Here is a 22121-nt window from a genome sequence, read left to right as displayed (position 1 = left end):
TAGCCAAAGCAACCTTGAGGGAAAAAAACGGAGGTGGAGGAATCAGACTCCCTGACTTCAGACTATACTACAAAGCTACAGTAATCAAGACAGTATGGTACTGGCACAAAAACAGAAATATAGATCAATGGAACAGGATAGAAAGCCCAGAGATAAACCCACACACCTGTGGTCAACTAATCTATGACAAAGGAGGCAAATATATACAATGGAGAAAAGACAGTCTCTTCAATAAGTGGTGCTGGGAAAACTGGACAGCTACATGTAAAAGAATGAAATTAGAACCCTCCCTACCTCCATACACAAAAACAAACTCCAAATGGATTAAAGACCTAAATGTAAGCCCGGACAGTATAAAGCTCTTAGAGCAAAACATAGGAAGAACACTCTTTGACATAAATCACAGCAAGATCTTTTTTGACCCACCTCCTAGAGTAATGGAAATAGAAACAAAAATAAATAAATGGGACCTAATGAAACTTAAAAGCTTTTGCACAGCAAAGGAAACTATAAACAGACGAAAAGACAACCCTCAGAATGGGAGAAAATACTTGCAAATGAATCACAGACAAAGGATTAATCTCCAAAACATAGACAGCTCATGCAGCTCGATATTAAGAAAACAAACAACCCAATCCAAAAATGGGCAGAAGACCTAAATAGACATTTCTCCAAAGAAGACATACAGATGGCCAAGAGGCACATGAAAAGCTGCTCAACATCACTAATTATTAGAGAAATGCAAATCAAAACTACAATGAGGTATCACCTCACACTGGTTAGAATGGGCATCATTAGAAAATCTACAAACAACAAATGCTGGAGAGAGTGTGGAGAAAAAAGAACCCTCTTGACTGTTAGTGGGAATGTAAACTGATACAGCCAGTATGGAGAACAGTATGGAGGTTCCTTAAAAAACTAAAAGCAGAATTACCATATGATCCAGCAATCCCACTACTGGGTATATACCCAGAGAAAACCATAATTCAAAAAGACACATGCACCCCAATGTTCATTGCAGCACTATTTACAAAAGCCAGGTCATGGAAGCAACCTAAATGCCCATCGACAGACGAATGGATAAAGAAGATGTGGTACATATATACAATGGAATATTACTCAGCCATAAAAAAGAACAAAACTGGGTCATTTGTAGAGACATGGATGGACCTAGAGACTGTCATACAGAGTGAAGTAAGTCAGAAAGAGAAAAACAAATATCGTATATTAATGCATATATGTGGAATCTAGAGAAATGGTACAGATGAACTGGTCTGCAAGGCAGAAATAGAGACAGACGTAGAGAACAAACATATGGACAGCAAGGGAGGAAAGTGGGATGGGGGGTGGGATGAACTGGGAGATTGGGATTGACATATATACACTAATATGTATAAAATAGATAACTAATAAGAACCTGCTGTATAAAAAATTTTAAAAAAGAAAAGAATGTTGTACAAGTGGAATGATACAGTATTTGTCCTTTTGTGTCTGGCGTATTTCACTTAGCATAATATCCTTAAGGTTCATCCTTGTTGTAGTATGTGTTAGAATTTTGTTCCTTTTTAAGGCTGAATAATATTCCACTTGTGGATGGACCACATTTTGTTTATCCCATGTCGATAACACTTGGGTTGCTTCCACTTTTCCACCATTGTGAATAACGGTGCTATGAATATGGCTGTACTACCTGAGAAAGGCGATAATAGAGCATCTTCCTCAGAAGGATATTATAAAGATCAATGAGTGGGACTTCCCTGGTAGTGCAGTGGTTAAGAATTCACCTGCCAATGCAGGAGACATGGGTTCGATCCCTGGTCCGGGCAGATCCCACATGTTGCGGAGCAACAAAGCCCGTGCACCACAACTACTGAGCCTGCGCTCTAGAGCCCACTAGCCACAACTACTGAGCCCACGTGCCACAACTGCTGAAGCCTGCGCACCTAGATCCTGTGCTCCGCAATAAGAGAAGCCACTGCAATGAGAAGCCCGTGCACCACAATGAAGAGTAGCGCCTCCCCGCCGCCGCAACTAGAGAAAGCCCACGCGCAGCAACGAAGACCCAAAGCAGCCAAAAATAAATGTATATTTTAAAAAAAGATCAATGAGTGAAAACACAAAAAGGGCAGAGCACACGTCCCAGCACATAAAAAGCACCTGTATCAGTCAGGGACCAGCAGGTAATAACAGACGGCTCACCCTAACGGTGTGACCAAGGACAGTTACGATGGGAGGGCAGAGTGTGGGGAAGCCACTAGGGGTGGGTAGTGCAGCACCTGGGGCCTGGCAACAGAGAGGAGCCGTGACCACCTCCAGACCAGAAGGGGCAGGGGAGGGAGGTTCCTGAATGCAGAGGACCACAACAGGGGCTGTCAGAAGACACCACTGCCATCACCTGTTGTGTTTTCCTCACTGCACTCATCACTATTTAAATTGAAGCTATTCAGTTATTTATTTATGCATTTTTGTTCTAACTCCCATTCCTGGAATCACCCCTAGGACAGCAGGGCCTCTCTTTGCTCAACACTTCATCCCCAGGGCCTAGACACACCTTGGTACATGGTAGGTGCCCAGTAAATATTCATGCCTGGTGCATCTAAGCACTCAGTAAATATGTGTTGAATCAATGAATGTGGAATGATTCATTCCCTTTTTTCACCGTGGTAGCCAAATAACTACCCTGCAAAGATATCCATGTCCTAATTCCTGGAACCTATGACAATGTTACCCAACATGGTAAAAAGGACTTTGCAGATGTGAGTAAGTTAAAGATCTTGAGATGGGGAGATTATCTTGGATTATCCAAGGGGGCCCAATGTCATCATGTGTCCTTATTACAGGGAGGCAGGGGATTCAGAAGTCAGAGATGGAGATATGACAATGGAAGCAGAGGTCAGAGTGACGTTGGGCTATGAGCCAAGGAATGTGGGCAGCCTCCAGATGCTGGAAAAGGCATGGAAGTGGATTCTCCCCTAGAGAGTCTGGAAGGAACAGAGTCCTGCTGACTCATTTTAGATTTCTGATCTCTAGAACTGTAAGAGAATAAGTTTGTATTGTTTTAAATCCCTGCGCTTGTGGTCATTTGTTACAGCAGCAACAGGAAACTAATATGCTCACATGTGAAAGTAGCATGGGATCTAAGGGGCTGTGGACCTGTCATGGGTTGGGATGTAGAAGGCCCAGGTTCTAACCTCAGGTCTGCCACCAATCCTCTGCAACCTCGGGCAAATCCCACTTTTACAGTGTCCAGGGGGGTGGGTGAGAGGGCAGATGGGCTGAATTTACTTAGTAAATACTCATAACAATCCTAGAAGACAGCACTATTATTATCATTCCCATATTACAGATGAGCAAACTAAGGCACATGCCTTCCTTATTTTATTTCCTAAGGTGGTAAACTGAGGCTGTGTCAACACTGTTGACATGTGTTCATTCTGGGGCCAGGCTGAGGAGGCAGCAGCTACCCTGGGGGAGCCCTTCTCCCAGCCATGGCAGAAACATGCAAGGCCCCTGAGGCCTAAGCTTGGAATGGACACACTGTCACTTCCACCAATGACCAAAGGTAGACACATGGCCAAACCCAAAGTGAAGGATCAGGAGCATAAACCCTGCCTGCCCCTTGAGTGGGAAGAACAGCAAAGTTGCATGGCTGAGGGCGTGGATACAGGGAGGAGGGAGGAACTGGGGCCAGTGATGTATTTACCCCAATAACCAAACACTAGGCAAACCTCGGAAAGGGTTCCCACACTGCACTGCCCCGCTCTCCTCACTAGCTTCTGCAGCCCCTGCCTCATCAGCTCCTGGTCAAAACCTGGAAGACCCTGAGCAGTAACATTTGCAGTCTGTGGGGACCCCCTCCCCATCTTCCCAACATCTGGACCTGCTCCAGGGAGCCATTAATCTCTGGCAATTTCTTTCCTCGCTTGATTTGTTTATTTAAGGAAAACAAGTTGCTCCTAATTAGAAACACTGCTGTCGAAATGTTTGGTGCAGCCTAGGCTGCCTATGTTCAGACCTTCTGCCTAAAATTATACCTGCGCTCTGAACATCTGTGAGTCTGTTCAGCGACTGGCCTAAGTGCAGGCTTCTGGTGAGGGAGACTTGGGCTATTGTGGAGGCCAAAGGAGCCGGAGGCAGAGGAAGACACGGGCATCAGAGCAAAGGCACTCGGGAGAATGAACATCCGACATCCCAACGCTCTGCTCAGAGCTGGCACCACCGATCGCTGAATCAACGCTCAGAAGGTACACGCATGAGCACAGTTCAGAGGTGCAGAGCAGACAGAAGAGGAGCTTTAAAGGTTCGGAGACGTGTTCTGTTTGGACACTCTTGGCTGTGTTTACAGCCCCGCCACCCCACACCTTTACAGCCCTGTGGACACTCAGACACACCTGCAGAGATGCACGTGCTCAGAAACGCACACATACACATGAGACACGCACAAAAGTTACACTGCCCCACAGACAGGCAAACACACGCAGAAACACACATCATACACCCAGGGACTCATAAGAAGATGCAATGCAACGCCCAGGGCATACACATTCAGAAACTTCTGCACACACAGGAGACATGCACAAAAGTCACACTGCAACATCCAGGAACACACGTTCAGAGACACTCACGTGCACACCGAGACACACTCAAATGGACACGGCAACCAACCCACCCAGATATCAACACTGAGAAACACATGCATATACACAGAGATACAACCAAGCATGCAATGCTTCACACAGGTACACACATTCAGAAACACGTGTGTACACGCAGAGATGCCCAAGTTAACACTGCAAGACACACAGGTACACACCCACAGGAACACACACATACGCAGACACAATCAAATGTACCCTCTACCGCTCAGATGCACATGCTCAGAAACTCACACGTATACATAGAGACACTCACAGAGGCTGCACCATGGCGAACAGTCACACACACATACACAGAGAAAAGTGTGCAGTGCTATGCACGTATATGCACTCAGAGACACAAAGGTACATTGAAAAGCATGTAGATAGATACGCACCTAAGTTTACACTTACATCATTGAACACACATGTGTACATGCACACACATGCAGGCGCTCACAGATGCCCACACAGATGTGCAGACAGCACGTACAGCTACCAAAGCACGCGCCCAGGCCGACGCGCACTGCTCCTCAAACACAGGGATCAGCACACAGACCCTCACAACACACAGCTGCATCTGTGCAGCTAATCACATACACACAACTGCTTAACGCTCACAAGTGCATACGCGTACCCACACTCACACTGACTCACATAGGGACGCACACACACACACACACCCATAAATCCATGGACATGCAATCTCATGAGTACACACTCATATTGACACTAGTCTCACATGTGCCCACACACACTTAAGGTTTTTACGTAAGTCATACTCACATGCGCACACGTACACATACCTACATGAGAATGCATACATATGCACACGTTCACACACATGTGTCTACACAGACACACACATCCTACTCCACCAGGAAAGCAAACTGTTCATTTTCTGAATCCTGAAAGGCGAGCCCGCAGATCAAGCTAACACATGGTGGAGTTGCTCCTGCCCCAGTCCTGACTGCATGCCTGTTAACTCACTCCGTGTTGGCCAAGATGAGGTCTGCCTTCCCCGTCGAGGTTTTAGCATGGTCCCAGAGAAACCCTAGTCTGGGGAGGGACGTTGATATCCCAAGCCTCAGAACCCCTCAGAAAGAAATAAGGCTGACCAATCTACGGCCATCCTCCACAACCTCAGCAACCCACACACATACAAGGCACTTTCGCCGGCGTGACTGTTCCTGCAGGGAACAGCAGCCTCGCCTGATCAGAGGGCCTCAGTAGATGGAGTGCCTGACACCCAGACATACTGAACTTCTCTGTCCTGGGTCCCTATGCGGCTGCAAAGCTGAAGCCGTGGGGACAGCTTACCTCTATCTCCTGTTGTCCTGGCAATGCAACAGGTGGATGCATCCAGTCCTCTCAGGCCACCTGGGGCTCCCCACTAGGAGCTGCTGGTCCAGAGGCGCTTTTATGAGGAAGCAGTGAGGGGGCGGGGACTGCAGGTGTCAGGTGATTGGAGAGAACAAGGACCCTGCTCCTCAGTCAAGGATCACCTGGTGCTCAGATAGGACAGGGCCAGCCTCCCCAGGGATTACAGCACCCAGACGCCTTTGCACAAGACCCCAAAACAGACAGCCTTGCTGCTGCACCCGTGTAGCTCCAGTCTCACTAGATACACTAAGCACTTTCCATGCACCATCTCAGTTTGTTCTCCCAACACCCTTCTGAAGTAGGAACTATGAACTCCTCATTTTACAGTTGAGGGACTGAGGTTTGGAGGGTGAAGTGACTGGTCAAACTCAGATGGATCTGAGTCCTAGATCTCTTAAACACTAAATTACATTGCCTCCTGGGATTCTGAAAATTTCATCTGTGACAATCACTCAGGGCCACAAGAGTGTCTGAACTGGGACTTCTGAGGATATGTGAAATCTCTTCATTTTACAGAAGCAGTAACGGGCCCAGAGAGGTCTAGTGATTTGCCCAAAGTCACATAGCAAATTGAGGGCAGACTTGAAGTTCAACCTCCTGACCCAAAGATGGGGTTTCCCCAGAACATCAAGTACTGGCCTCTGACACCCTGGAGGAATCCATGGGTCCCAGCAGCCTAGAGAAGCAGCTCCTAGCCTGGCCCCAAGTCAGAATCCCAAGCAAGGGCAGGAGGTCTTCAGACTCCCACCTCATGCCTCAAGTACTGTCCAGGACCCACACAGCAATGCTATTCCCTAGAGGCAAACGCCAAGAGTGACCACAGGGCCAGGGAAATACATCAGCTGTCGGGTCATGGCCAGAAGCACCTCCACTGCCTGCCTCACTGACCAGCTAGTCCGTTGATATGACCCCAGCCCTAGGCTGGAACCCTAGGGAGGAAGCATGATGCCATCCAGGGGGCTGTGACCACAGGGGTGGCTCCAAAATGATCCTTGGAGACCAGGTGGCCTCTTTGGAGCATGTTTTTCATTAGGAGGAAAGATAATCTGGCCAAACTCATGAGCTATGTGCTGGGCTCAGCAGAGCCTCAAGGGGCCTGGACTGCGGGGGGTACCCACACCCTCAGAGCTGGGGATGAGAGTGCCAGGAGCCTCCACCCAAATGTCAACTCCAACCCCTTTTCTGTAAAAGTCTGTACCTCCCCAGGCTCCAGTCTGAATGGTCTCATTGAGCAGCTCAGGAAACTTCCCCCAAATCTTTTGCTCATCTAAGGAGCTGCAAGGAACGGGAGGTGATTCCCCACCGCTCCTAGTATCTCTGCCAAGGAGATGATTCTGCTCCTGTGATGACGCTTGGGGCTGCTGGAAGGGCTTGGATAGGGGCGATCTGGCTGAAGGGGCCCCCGCCCCCAGTTCTTTCTCCTCCTCTTTACACACGCGCACACACACACACACACACACACACACACACACACGCCAGAAGGGACGTAAGCAAGACTGCAAAGGACTCTACACAGAGCCCACCACCCGGGCAGCCCTGGCTGCTGGCTCCAAATGATGGGGAATCTCATTCACCAGAGTATCACCCCCAACAAGCACCTTGTAAAGTCAACTTGAAAACACGTCCAGCTCCTTCTCCCTCAGAACTCTGAACTGGCCAAGAAGGGGGTGATTCATGAACCAAATGAAAGGGACCCACTGCCTTCCCCCTGGCCCAGCTCATCCTGAGAAGCCCTGGACGTGCCTGCCTTGGGGACCCAGTGGGATGCCCGGAGGAAGGACGCCTGGATGAGCCGGAACGTCCAACCCTCCGCCAGAGGAGAGAAAGTTTGTCATCTACCCAGAGCTGGGCTGTCACCACTCAGGGTTCTTTACTCACCTGGCTCTGGGCACTGAACCCCAGCCTCCAGGAAGCGGCTGGAACAGGCAGCCCAGATGGGGGACAAGAATCCTTTCACAGCAGCCCTGCACCCCCTCCATTATGGTGCCCTCCTAACAGGTCCAGGCCCCTCAGCCCTTACCTGAGGGTCTCAGCCACTTGCAAACTCTGCCAGCGGAGCCCAGCAGGCGCCCGGGGTCTCTCTCTCTGCGACTCCCACGTCCCGCTTGGTGCGCCCGCTCTGTGGGCACCTTCCCAGCTGCCAGCTGCTGCAGTGGCATCAAGGAAAGCAGAGACTGGATTTTCTTTCTCGCCACCAAGGCTCTTCCTGGCGGGCCCGAGGGTCTATTTCTCCGGGTGTGGTGCAAGGGACATCCTCCGCGCCTCCAGCGGGAAAGTGGAAGAGTGTACGTCCTGGATTGCAGCAGCGGCGACAGCGGTGGCCTGGGACGAGGAGGCGGTTGGCGACGCCAGCTGGAGAGCCGGGGAGGCGGGCGGAGGCGAGAGGAAGTGAAAACCGGGCTCCTGCGAGCCTGGCGGTCGGGCGGGCTGGCGGGCGGCACTGCGGGTGCCCCGCGCCAAGGCGAGGCCCCGCGCAGGCACCCGCCCGGGGATGCCCAGGCCCGCTGTACGCCGAGCACGGGCTGCGGCTGGGCGCGGGGCTCCCGCCGCCTCGCTTCTCTCTCTCGCTGCCTCCCTCACTGCCTCGCTCGCTCCCCCGGACTTCACGTCTCGAGCCCGAGCTCCCCGCGCCGCCGCCACCGCCGCCGCCGCCGCCAGCAGCGCGCCTCAGCCCGGCGCGCTCCTCCGCGCGGAGCCACAGCACTGCCTACCGCTTAACTCCTTGCGTGCCACCTGGCCCTCCCGCAGCCTCCCGGGGAGCTGGGCAGACCCGGGGCCAGGCCTGTTGCGGAGCTGGGGCAAGGGCCCCAGCCTCCGAGCCTCAGTATCCTCGTCTGTAAAATGGGCTCTAGGGACCCACGTCATAGGGTTGTCTGGAGAATTAACTGAGACGATTGTGGGAAGTGCCAAGCTGCCTGGCATTGAGTAAGCACTCGATAAACGGCAGCGTATTTGTTATTGTTGCTGCTGGTTTTGTTCAAGAGGCTTAACATGGTGCCTCACAATGGTAAACCCCCAATAAAGGGCACTCTGGTTTTTTTATTTTTTGGGGGGTGGGGTGTTAGTTTGTTGTTTCACAAACTACACAGGCAGTAAGTTTAAGCGGTGTGACCTCTGGCTGATCATTTACCCTCTCTGAGCCTGTTTCAGAAGATTCCTTCCGAGTTCTGTGATGTTGGACAAGTCTCCCCTCTGAACCTCTGTATCTTCCTCTGTAGAGTGGGATGGTACATAATGCCGGCCTTCAAAGGATCTCCAGTGAAACTCTGGGAGAGGAGTCCATCTCATGAAAGAGCGACCACTGAGTGAGAGCCTCCTAAATGCCAGACACCTGGCTATGTAGTTTCAAACACATCTCATTAAGGCATCAAAACAACCCTAGGAGGCAGCTAGTTCCATTTTCATCTTTCAGATGAGAGAACTGGGGCTCAGAGAGGTTAAGAGACTCACCTGGCTTAGCTAGAAAGTAGCAGAGCTGGGATTTGTACCCTGGACTTTCTGACTCCAAAACCATTATCTGTTAAGCCTGGGACTCAAGGAGAGGCTTTAAAGTGGCCCTTTGCAGACTACTCCTCATTGAGACTAGCAAGAAGAATTCGTATCTGCATTTCTTTTATCAGAGCGATTGTTTTCCCAATTATAAAATTAGTTATTGTTTAATGTAGATAATTCAGAAAATACTAAAAATATGAAGAAAAGCAAATCACCTTCACTCCTATCACCCAGAGATAATGATTATTAACATCTTGATGTAGTTCCTTCCAGTCTTTTTTCTATACCTACATGTAAAAGTGGTTGGCACAAAGAGAATCATCCATTCTGCATCAGGAGATGGAGAGGGCTTGGCAAATGCAACTCATAAATCCTTTGCTAAGGCTGAGCCCCCAGTTTTACATGAGAAAAAGACATGTAAATGCTCAATCAATGGCAGCTATTGCTTTTTATCAGAAAGAAGTGATCTGAATAATACTAATATCGATTGCCAAGAATTGTTGAGTCCTTGCTAAGCAACAGGCACAATTCCTGTTAATTCTTTACAAACATCTTAGGTGGTAAATATTGGAACTGGTTCATTTAAAGATGAAGGCCTGGAAAGATGGTTCATTTAAAGATGAAGGCACAGAAAACTGAGGCCCAGAAGGGTGAAGTCATTTGTCCAAAGGCACACAGCAAGTTCATGGCAGAGCTTGAATTAGAACCCCAGCTCTTCTGCCCACCCCACCGCAGGGTGCCAGCATTATTCCAAATGGCAGAGCCTCTGCACCTTTCCCATGCCCTCCTCTTCCCACCACAACTCACAACCCTCTTGCTCTATCCTGGAGACAAACCTCCTCTGGGGAAATGTCCAGGGACTGACACCTGGTCAAGGAGCCCACTGCAGGATAGTAGGGGGTCTGAGAAGGGTGTGATTAACCTCCAGCCATTCCCAGTCCACCTCTGCCAAAGCCCGCTTCTTTCTGTGCCTCCCTAATCTCCCTTAGGAATGGGAATTGGGCTCCTCACAAAGTGGAAAGAGCCGCAGGCTTGAAATCCAGCAGGTGAGGCTCAAGTGCTAGGCAAGTGTCCTTGGGTTGGTCACTCACCCCTTGGAGTCTCTGCTTCATCACCCATGAAAGGACTAATAATGTCTTTCCTGCCTGCTTCTTAGGGTTTTGGGAAAATAATAGATTGGAAAGCACCTTGAGAGTGGCAAAATCATAAATATATAATGGTGATGTTATAATCATTACTGTTATCATCATACAAGCATATAAGAACAGAGTACCATGGCACTGTGAAGTGCTGAAAAGTGGGAGCCCTGGAGACAAGTTTGTTTTTCCCCATATGGATGACCCTTCACAATGTACTGAAAGAACTGTTTTTCCCCCACTGCTCTGTGGGTCCACCTTTGTTGGATATAGCATATATCCCCACGTGCATGTAGACTGGTTCAGGGCTCTCTATTTGGTTCCATTGGTCGATTTGGTTATCTTTACATTAATATCGCATGGTCTCAATTACTATAGCTTTATAATAGTCTTGACATCAATAAAACATGTTCTTTCATCATTCTCTCTGCAAGATTATCTTGGATATTCTTGGCCTTTTGAATTTGCCTATTAATTTTAGAAGCAGTTTATCAGGTCCCTCATACAACAACAACAGATACTTGTTGGGTTTGGATTGGGATGACATTGAGTCTACAGATCACTTTGAAGAGATTTGCCATCATTACAGTATTGAGTTTTCCAATCCCCCTACCTCGCACCATATACAGAAATAAATCCCAATCGCGTTGTAGATCTAAATATGAAAGGCAAAACAACAAAGTTTCCAGAAGCCTATAGCAGAGGCAATCTTTATAACCTTGAGGGTAGGAAAAGACTTAAGGGAAAAAGTGCTATTCATAAAGGAAAACACTGATATATTTCATATATTAAAATCATAAGAGCTTCTCTTCACTAAAAGACACCATTTAAGAGAGTGAAAACTCAAGGCATAGAGTGGGAGCAGACATTTCCAACACCCAGAACTATGGGCTCCTATTCAGAACTTATAAAAAACTTTCCACAAATCAATAAGTAAAAGACAGAAAACCAAATCAAATGCTCAAGAAACTGGGACAGAGGCTTCACAAAAGAAGAGGTTCGGAGAGCCAATGAACTCATTAAAAGGTGTTCAACCTAATTAGAAATCAGGGGCATGCCTATTAAAACTGCAAGGAGATACCATTACACTAAAATTACAAAAATTGACAATCCCAAGTGCTGGTGAGAATGTGGAGCAATTGGAAATTGAATGTGCTGCTGTTAGGAGTGTAAATTGCTACAAACGCTTTGAAAAATTGTGTGGCATATCTACCAAAGCTGACTATATACCCACCTCTGACCAGCATTTCCACTTTTAGGTATATATCCAACAGAAATGAATGCTTATGTCCACCAAAAGACATGTACAAGAATGTTCACAGACAGCAATTTTTGTTGCTCACAACAGCACATTTTAACGACACAAATGAACATATCTATGAAACACAAACGGACTCACAGACATGGAGAACAGACTTGTGGTTGACAAGGTGGGGTGGGGGAGGGAAGGATTGGGAGTTTGGGATTAGCAGATGCAAACTATTATATATAGGATGGATAAACAACAAGGTCCTATTATATAGCACAGAGAACTATATTCAATATTCTGTGATAAATCATAATGGAAAAGAATATGAAAAAGAATATATATATGTATAACTGAATCACTTTTCTGTACAGCAGAAATTAACACAGCATTGTAAATCAACTATACTTCAATAAAATTTTTTTTAAAAAATCACATTTTAAACTAATCTCAAACAACTCAAATGTTCACCAAAAATAGGATGGATTCACTGTGTATAATAGCTGGTGGAATACTATACAGCAATGAAAAGGACCAGATTCCAGATATACACCACAGGATAAATCCAACAAGCATAGCGTTGAGTGATAGAAACTAGACACCAAGGAATACCCCTGTAGGATTTCACTTACATAATGTTTGGATGAAGGCAAACTCAACTGGAGGTTGGAAGCCAGAACGATGGCATCTCTGAGGAGGATGAGCGGTGCAACTGGGAGGGAGCGCATGGGATTTCTGGAGTGCTGGACATCTTTTCTTCCTTGATCTGGTTGGTACCTACACAAATGTTTGTGATAAGTCATTGAAACTTATGTTCATATATTGAGTATTTTTCTGCATGTGTGTTAATTCAACTTTTGAAAAAGCTGTTTTTTAAGTGACAATTCATAGGCAAAACAGAAACAGGTTCAAACCTGTGCTCTGGTACCTTCTGGCCATGTGACCATGGTCAAGTTATTGCATCTCACTGAGCCTTGGTTTCCTCATCCAGAAAATAGGAACAATAATTGTACCTACTTGATGGGGTGCTGTGAGAATGATAGAGGTTCAAGTGAAATAACAGATGCAAAGCACTGCATTCAACCAATATTGGCTGATGATGATCATGAATCATATTCTGCGGTATTATATATAAAAGTATTATATATAAAGTAAAGGAGTGCCTGAGAAATAATGGAAAGAACTGAGTTTGAACCTCAGTGAGGGTTGCCAGGTAAAAGACAGGATGCCCAGTTAAATTTTTAGGATAAGTCTATAATTTTACATGGGACGTACTTAAACTAAATCATTTTTCATTGTTTATCTGGAATTCAAATTCAATTGGGTGTCCTGTATTTCTATTTTGCAAATCTTGCAATCCTAACCTCATAGTTACCAGCAGTGTGCCCTGAAGTAAGTTGCTTGACCACTCTGGCCTCGGTTGCCTAATCTGTAAAATGGGAATAAAGGTCCCTTCCAGTATTGACAAGAGAATGAAACTGATTAAATTAGATTTGTTGCCGGCATGCATCAAACACTCTGTATTTGTTCCTTTCACTTCCCATCATCTCCACCCCTCTTCTTCTGTTCTTTTCTTTCCTTGCCTAAGTCTTAGGGTTACCAGAGCTCCCCACAAACATAGTTTAGCCCCCTTGCTGGCCTTCGAAACTAAGAGATGGTGATTAGCTATAAAAAGTAAGTAGCAAAGTTGTAGGGTGTTTTGGACTAAAACACACAGTCACTTTTGGCAGGAAGGGCCAGTCTGCTGCATCTAGGCACAAACACTGGGCAAAGTCTAATTTGAGGGGAGGACTTGCTTCACTCTCTGCTTATCCCTGCCATCATTTGTGCTTCAGGTTTCTGAGAAGAGTCTCATCCTCTCTCCATGCCATCTATTTCAGCTCAGAATGTTATTGTTTCTGGCTAAACTCTGTTGCAGGACTCACAGAAGAGAGGCAAGAACAAAACGATCTTTGAAATAAACTGTAAAGATCAAAACGGTGATGTAAGAGAGTTTCCGAGCATAAGATCAGGTAACACCTCTGAGCTACTTTCATAAAAACGAGCCACTAACCCATCACCACTGTCATTTGGACCCCAGCATCTAAAAATAGGATTTGCTCTAATTTCCTGAGTAGCTGATGCAAATGGAGAGAATATGAGAGTAGTGAACGGGCTGTGTCAAGCGGTAAGTAACCCCCCACTTGATGGCATTTTTCTAAAGTGGAAAGGAGGAGAACTTGCCTCCAGAAATGCTAGGCAAATCCTGGCAGAGGTCAGAAGGTTAAGATGAAGGATGCTGGAGTTAGCCCGACCTGGGATGCAGCCCCAACTCTGCTGCCTCCTAGCTGTGTGGCCTTGGGTAAATTAATTAACATCTCTGGGCTCCATATTTTAAAAAGTAGAGAATGACGATTTTGTGTGGATTAAATGATAGGCATATATAGACTGTTTCCCACAGTACATGTATTATGCACATGAACCGTGACCTTTTTATTATAATGTTTCCAGATGGAGAGGACAAATCTAAGGCGATGTGAGGATGCCATTCATTTAGGGCTCTGAACAGAATTCCAATCCCAGAATTCAAGCATGTGTGGGTTTCCCAGAGTCAGACTTTTTTTTTTTATGCATTAAGCAACTGACTCACACATCACTGTTAATGTGAGGAAAAGAGACTAAGGTTGAGAAGGGGGAATTGCAAAGGTTGCTGTGATTTTGTCCTGGTGCAGATGCACAATGGAGGGGGGTCTTCTAACTGCAAGGAGTATGGGCATGACGCCCAGGGTGGGCTGGTCACTCCCTCTAACACCCTGCATTTCTGCTTCTTCCGTGGACTCTCTCTCTGCTCCCTGACCCCACCATTCAGAGCCCTACTGTGAGTTCCCAGCATCTCCCATCTCATCTGACAGCAACTGGTGCTTGGTCAACCATGCAAACTCCCAGAGATCAAGAGTTGTGTCTTCTAACCACTTCTCTTTGCCTAGCACCCAACACAGTGCTTGGCACATGGTAGGTTGTCTTAGACCATTTGGGCTTCTATAGCAAAAACATCATAGGCAAGGTGGCTTATAAACAACAGAAATTTATTTGTCACAGTTCTGGAGGCTGGGAAGTCCAAGATGAAGGCACTGGTAGATTCAGTGTCTAGTGAGAGCTCATGTCCTGGTTTATAGATGGCCATCTTCTTGCTGTGTTCTCATATGGTGGAAGGGGGCAAGGGTTTTTTGGGGGGTCTCTTTGATAAGGGCACTAATCCCATTCCTGGGGGCTCAATTCTCATAACCAAATCACCTGCCAAAGGGTCCCACTTCCTGATACTATCACATTGGGGATTAGCTTTCAACATGTGAGTTTTAGAGGGACAAAAACATTCAATCTGTAACATAGGTGCTCAGGAAAAAAATAGATGAATGAATAAAACTGTCCAGTATTCCCACAGATATATACAGATTAAAAGAAAACCTGGTGTGATTAAGAAAATTCACCCATTAAAATTTCAGTAAAAGAGGGAAAGAGACATAAATGTAGAAGAATGTATACTGAGGCACCTTTTAATGGCAGAGCAGTGGAAAGAATCTAAATGCCAATCAACAGGAGAATGGATGGATCAATTCTGGTATATCCTTGAAGGGAGGCACTATGCAGCAGTGAAAATGAATGAACTAGAACTCTACGTATCATCATGAATAAACCTCAAAAATTAGTGTTGAGTGAAAAGAAAAAGCTAGTTGCAAAAGGACACAGACAGAATAATACTATTTAATAAAGTTCAAAAGTCTGAAAAACAATTCAGAATATTTTTATGAGTGCATACGTGTAAAAGCATAGAAACACATGTGGGGGTGATGAACATCAAATTCAGGGGATAGGTTACCACTGCTTAGGGGGAGGGAGTGGGACTGGGAGGATTCCAGAGAGTTTTAACTATGTTTTTAATGTTCTATTTCTGAGACTGTTTGGTGGATGTACAGAAAATGTTCTCTGCAGTTTTTGGTGTGCCTGAAATATTTCATTAAAGAAAAAAAAAAAAAAAACTGAAGCAGCAGTTGAGAGTGAAGGCTAGAATAGAACTGGCTTAATTCCTATCCCCGTTCTGATATTTGCTGTGTGTCTTGAGTAAGGAATTTAGCCTCTCTGAGCTTCAGTTTCCTCAACATTACAATGGGGATAATAAATGTTGGAAGTATTAAATGAGATAATGTATATAAACGCTGAAAACCAGGCAAGCACTCAACAAATAACTGTTCATATCATAATTAATTGTCAACAGTGGTCAATTTCAAATCATTTGAGAACTGGAAACATCTAACAAGATCACCCATCTCTAATCTGTCTTTGCAGATAAAATGGTTGAGACTGGAGAGGTTGAGCAAGTCATCTGAGGTGGTGGGGTATGTGGGAGGCAGATTTGAGAATTTGAGGAGCGTCTGTGTGAGGAGGACCCCCTCTGGGTTAGGTATGGGGTCTCTGCTCCAAAGCTCTTCCTACGAAACCTGTAGAAACCCTCACTTCCTTCCAAGAGACCGATGATGGTCATATGTGAGACCTGCTAAAACTGAGACATAGACCCCAGAGGCGGGGGGGATCTGTCCTGGTGTGGCTTCACCCCTTCCTCTCCCAATCCCAAAGCATACTGATATCATCATGAACGAGATTGAGAAGAAGAATGTTTACGAGCTCATTCCTTTCTACTTTATATTTTTTTAAACAGTAAAAAATCTGATATCTAACACAAACATGCATCACTCTTCACAAAAATACACTTACTGTAACTAGATCGCACTATTTGTAATAGCCCAAAACTGGAAACAACTCAAATATCCGTCAACGAAGAACGGACAAATATTGTTGTATTCATTCAAAGGAATATGATCCAGCAATGAGAATGAACAAACTACAGCTGCTACCACTGCACGGATGAATGTCACAAACATAACGTGAACAAAAGAAGCCAGACCCAAAGATATCGTCTGCTGTCATTTATATAAAGTTCAAAAATTGCAAAACTAACCAGGCTGCTAGTAGTCAGAATAGTGGTTACACTTGGGTGGGAGGCTGTTGATGGAAGTGGGCTGGGAGGTGCTTCCAGGGGCTGATAATGTTCCTTTTGTTGATCTGAGTGCTGGTGACATGGGTGTGTTCTTTGTGCCATGCATGAGCTGTACACTTATTATTTGTACACTTCTGGACATATATTACACTTCAATTAAAATGTTCCTTAATGTAAAAACTTGCCAATTCCAGTCTTTCAACCTTTATTAGTTATTGAAGCCTATGTTCCATGATGGATCAAGTCACATAATAAAGGAGGTAAATGTAGGCCTCTAAATTAGCATCCTCTCTTAAGCCTTGACCTTGAACATACCAGCTGAAACCAGCTTTCCTTTCTGGCTCACTGAAAAGGGGGATTGTCTACCTAGGACCTGGCCAGGTGGAGACAAGGGCCATTACTCAGGACACCCGATCCAGAGAGACAGGCAAACCACCCAAATTATCTGATTTGGCAGTTTCCTGGGATCAAATGACCCAGATAATTGTCAAACTGCCATGGTGACACCACACGTCCCAGCCAAAATACCCACAAGGTAGACTCTTTCCCTGGGGCCATATTTGTGGGCAGAGAGTCATATGCCAGCCCCGGGTCTAATTTCTGCAAGAGGAGCTTCAGGGGCTCTTTGAGAGTCTGCAGAGGCCACAGAAAGGTAAGGTGGTCTGGATCCTTGTGGGCCTCCAGGCAGGCCTCCTTCCTGGTCCTATGCTGAGGCTCTCCCATGGCCTCCCCCGGACACAGCGCTCTCATTTAATCCAACAGCCCTAGGAAGGAGGTAACATCCATATTATTATTCCCATTTTGCAGGGGATGAAACTGATGCACAGAGAGGTTAAATGAGTCACCCCATAGTGAACACCAGAAAGGAACGGAATCATTTATTTTTTAACCGATTCCCTCACCAGCCATGCCTTCTCCTGCCATTACTTCCTCTTCCTTCCTCCAAGGATGCTCTTCTAGCTACTCATGCATCAGGCCTCAGGGAGAACCTCACTTTGGCGGACAGTCAGTGAGTCTGGGTCCTCTGTGAAGCAGGCACCAAGATGGAACTAGATATACACGGGATTTATTGGAGCAAACTTCCATACAGGTTAGAGAGAGAGGGAGCAGGATTCAGCAGAGAAAGGCTTCAGACTATGATGCAAGTTTGACATCAGGAAAGGAGAGGGAGAAGGAGGAAAGACTGTGCAGGAAGAGCCTCAGACACAGCACAACTGTGAGAAAGGCTCAGGCAGCCCAGCCGGAGCCCCAGAGCAAAGGCTGCCCGTTGGTGGAGCCCAGGTTGGGCAGGGATGGCTCAGGCTGCTAGTCTTCAGACCAGCAGACCCTGGGATAAGTCAGCACATTTTACAGAAGGCTAAATGAGCATCGGTTTACTCAGTGCATTGGTTATGAGCCGGGGTACAGAGCATCCCTTAAGAGCATCCATTTTAATTATTTATTGGATGGCTGTCTTACCCACTGGGCTGTAAGCTCCACAAGGGCAGGAATTAACCTGTGCACAGAGCAAGGCTGGCGTGTCGTAGATGCTCAGTTAATATCTGTGGACTGACAAACTCTCCTGACCAGATCCTCTGGGTTTGTTGATTGCCACACATTTCCTGAGGATGTTCCATGCAGCATCTTTGTGATAAGGATGAGGGATTAGGTGATGGATCTGGGTTTAAGTTTTAGACTCGGCTCTTCTGATCTGTGTGACCTTAAGTAAGTCAACTCTCTTTTTTTGAACTTTTGTTTATTCATCTATAGAATGGGGACAATAATATCTACCCATTAGATATTATTGATATTTATCTGTTTCAAAGATCAAATGAGATACTGCTATCACAGTATTTTTACCATTATTGTCACACCAAGGAGACATTTATAGACGGTTACTTTTAGTGTTCGTGCTTAGTCAAACAAATTAGAATAAGCCTCAGTCTCCAAGACGTGAATGTTATCTCAGAGTATATCATTATTTCCATGGAAAAATCGTATTCAACATACACTGACACACCTTTCATAGAGAGGAACAGTGCCAAGCAGAGACCGTCACATCATCATTTGTGGTATATTCAGTTATGCGTATCCGAAGCTTGCCCTTGAAGCCGGGATCCATATCTTACTTGTCTGTGTATTGCTCGCACTCAGCAAGGAGCTTCCACGTCAAAGAGACTCAGTAAATGCACATTCCTCATCCCCATCTGGAGGCACAGCCATGGGACCACATGCCACCTATATTAGTTGATTTAATCCTCATAACAGCTCCCCTGTGCACAGTACTGTTCCCATCCTCCAAACAGAGAAACTGAGTCCCATCGAGGCAAAGCTACTCTCCTAAACTTGCAGAACTTCCAGGTTTCAGGCCTGGGACAGGCTGGCTCCACGCTGGGGTTTTTCCACTGGGACACATGGCTGTCAGCCTGGCAAAAAGGTCAATCCAAGATGCAGTCTAAAATGCAGTACGGTGCCCTCATTGTCCCTGGAGACTCCAGCCTGGCCTCCAGGGAAATGTTCTTGGAAACCAGCCTCTCTGGCATCTTCCAATTTAGACACACGAGTCTCCTGGGAGGAGAGAGAGCCATGGGCTTGTGGGTTGGTGGATTTTTACCTTGGGGTTCAGGAGAAGCCAGTGTGACCTGGTTACAGAGTTGCTCTAAGAAGCTTCAGTAATTTGAACGTCTTCACTGAGCTTTTCCCATGCACACACACTCAGGAGCAACCGTCCGTTAATAACAACAGCAACATTTGCAGAGCTCCTGCTATGCGCAGGTCTGAGGTCTACTGGTCTCAGGCCATCACATCCATTTTGACTTTGCAGCTTCTCAACTACCATGCAAGGTGGGTATCCCTACTCCCATTTTCCAGATGGGGAAAATGAGGCTCGGGAAATAAGGTAAGCTACCCATCACAGAGATGGGAAGTGGTGCTGCTGAGACCTGGCTCCAGTCCGGCCAAGGCCTGAGCATGAGATGGGGAGAAAGGACACCAGCAGGCAGAATGGAGTCTGGAGTTCCACCACCCATCTCGGAGGCAGCTGTTCCTTAAGGACCTATTGGGACAGCCTCACCCTTGGCACCCTGCCTTGCATCACCAGCTTGTTCACCCTCCAAACCCAGCCACAGCAATATCTTAGAACACACACACCAGCTCTGACTACACCACTCCCCTGCTAAAGACCTCCAAACGGCTTCCTGTTTCCCACAGCCGGAAGCCCAAGCTCCTTCACCCAGCACTCAAGGCCTCCTGAAGTCTGGCCTCAGGTCCACTTCCTGCTCCCCTTCCCTCTGCTCCCGTCCACCCTCCACAGCAGACTCTTCATCCCTCCCCCACATGCCCTGCTCATTCCCCGCTTCACCTTTGTATGGGCTATTTTTCCTCCCCCAAATCTCATCTCCTTCCTTCCACTTCTCCATCCAACAAGCTTCTGGTCATCTTTCAATTTCAAATGGTGCCTTCCCTTAGGATGCCTTGCTTTCTAGAATCCCATTGCCTCACTTATGTAGCAGGGTCAGGGAGAGTAGAAGGACACCAGTTTGGCCAAAGGAATCTTATTATTCTCATTATGCCTTTTGCCATAACCAGAGGAGGCAATTCCATAGCCTGAGTTTAGCTCAAAGAAATACCTTTCAACAACCATTTACAGAAGCTGGGAAACCTCTTTCCACCCTTCTCCCCACATTTACGGTTCTATTTGCTCAGAAGAGCATTCCCCATCTTTGTGAGAACTGCTCCTCCCCACTCAAACCTTATGTGTCAAGAAGAAGCCACCCCTGAATATGGAGGGGCATCTTTGAGTCTAGCTGGGCCAGTCTTTGAATCCTATTGCCCTGGCCACAGTGATAGGTCCAGAAATTGGCACATGACCCAAGGTCAGCCAATCAGAAAACTTTCCTGGGAGCTTCTGATTGATGTTGCTGGGAAATAGACCTATTTCATGTGGTCAGAGGACGGCTCTAGATTTGGAGGTCCAGAGCTACTTGTGAAATTGGTTTGAGCCCAGTGAGGATGACTAGCTTGAAGGAATGAACCAGAATGCAGACAAAAGGCTAGAGAAGAAGTATGTTGTTAAATTAGTTCCTGGCTCCAATCCTCCCCAAGATCAGCCATTAGGTCATAAGAGCTAATAAAGTCTTTGGTAGGTTCAAGTTCAAGGTGAGTTTTGGTCACTTACAACCATAGCATTCTAACAAACATGGTTTAAAACTCCTTCTCCACTTATATTATGTAATAAGGTAGTCAATAAATATGTATTAAGGATCTGGTGTGGACCAGACATTCTGCTAAGTGATGAGGACACAAAACTGAAATAAAAATATGGTCCCAACATGGGAGCAACCTAAACGTCCATCAACAGAGGAATGGATAAAGAAGATGTGGTACATATATACAATAGAATATTACTCAGCCATAAAAGGAACAAAATTGTGTCTTTTGCAGAGACTTGGATGGACCTAGAGACTGTCATACAGAGTGAAGTGAGTCAGAAAAAGAAAAACAAATATCATATATTAACACATATATGTGGAATCTAGAAAAATGGTATAGATGATCTTATTTGCAAAGCAGAAATAGAGACACAGACATAGAGAACAAACATATGGATACCAAGGGGGAGGGGGGGATGGTGGGATGAATCAGGAGATTGGAATTGACATATATACACTATTGATACTACGTATAAAATAGATAACTAATGAGAACCTACTGTATAGCACAGGGAACTCCACTCGGTGCTCTGTGGTGACCTAAATGGGAAGGAAATCCAAAAAAGAGGGGATATGTGCGTATGTATAGCTGATTCATTTTCCTGTACAGCAGAAACTGACACAGCAGTGTAAAGCAACTATAGTCCAATTAAAAAAAAAAAAAAAAAAAAAAATATATATATATATATATATATATATATATGGTCCCTGCTGATACAGAGCTCACTGTACTAGCCACCTGTGGCTATTTAAATTTAAAAATAATTAAAATTAGGTAAAATTTAAAATTCAGTTTTTGAATCTCACTTGCCATATTTCAAGTACTCAATAGCCATAGGTGGCTGTTGGCTACAATAAAGGGCAGCACAGATAGAGAACACTGCCATTGGCCCAGAACATTCTATCCAACAGTGCCAGTCCAGAGCCTTGCTGGTGAAAGGTTATTCCTAAAACCAGCATCAGCCTCACCCGGAGGCCCCTTGGAAATGCAGAATCTCAAATTCCACC

General features: G+C 46.0%; 1 protein-coding gene across 5 annotated transcripts in view; it reads right to left on the bottom strand.

Moving 5' to 3' along the window:
• Nucleotides 1-22121, bottom strand: part of WSCD2 (WSC domain containing 2) — a 247943-nt gene that overhangs the window by 90704 nt on the left and 135118 nt on the right. For 2 of the 5 annotated variants that reach the window (XM_082353823.1, XM_082353819.1), the window contains one exon: nucleotides 12524-12668. Coding sequence is in view for 1 of the 5 variants with exons in the window: in XM_082353822.1 (XP_082209948.1) it covers nucleotides 8038-8176 (139 nt within the window). In the remaining 4 variants the exon portion in view is untranslated. Of the gene's footprint in view, nucleotides 1-7895; nucleotides 8018-8037; nucleotides 8638-12523; nucleotides 12669-22121 lie in introns of those variants that run through there. The other 3 variants (XM_082353822.1, XM_082353820.1, XM_082353821.1) reach the window with 3 other exon arrangements.

This window comes from Balaenoptera borealis (genome assembly GCF_965194805.1).
Source record: "Balaenoptera borealis genome assembly, chromosome: 14".
NCBI lineage: Eukaryota > Metazoa > Chordata > Mammalia > Artiodactyla > Balaenopteridae > Balaenoptera > Balaenoptera borealis.
This window is presented reverse-complemented; position numbering and strand designations above follow the sequence as displayed.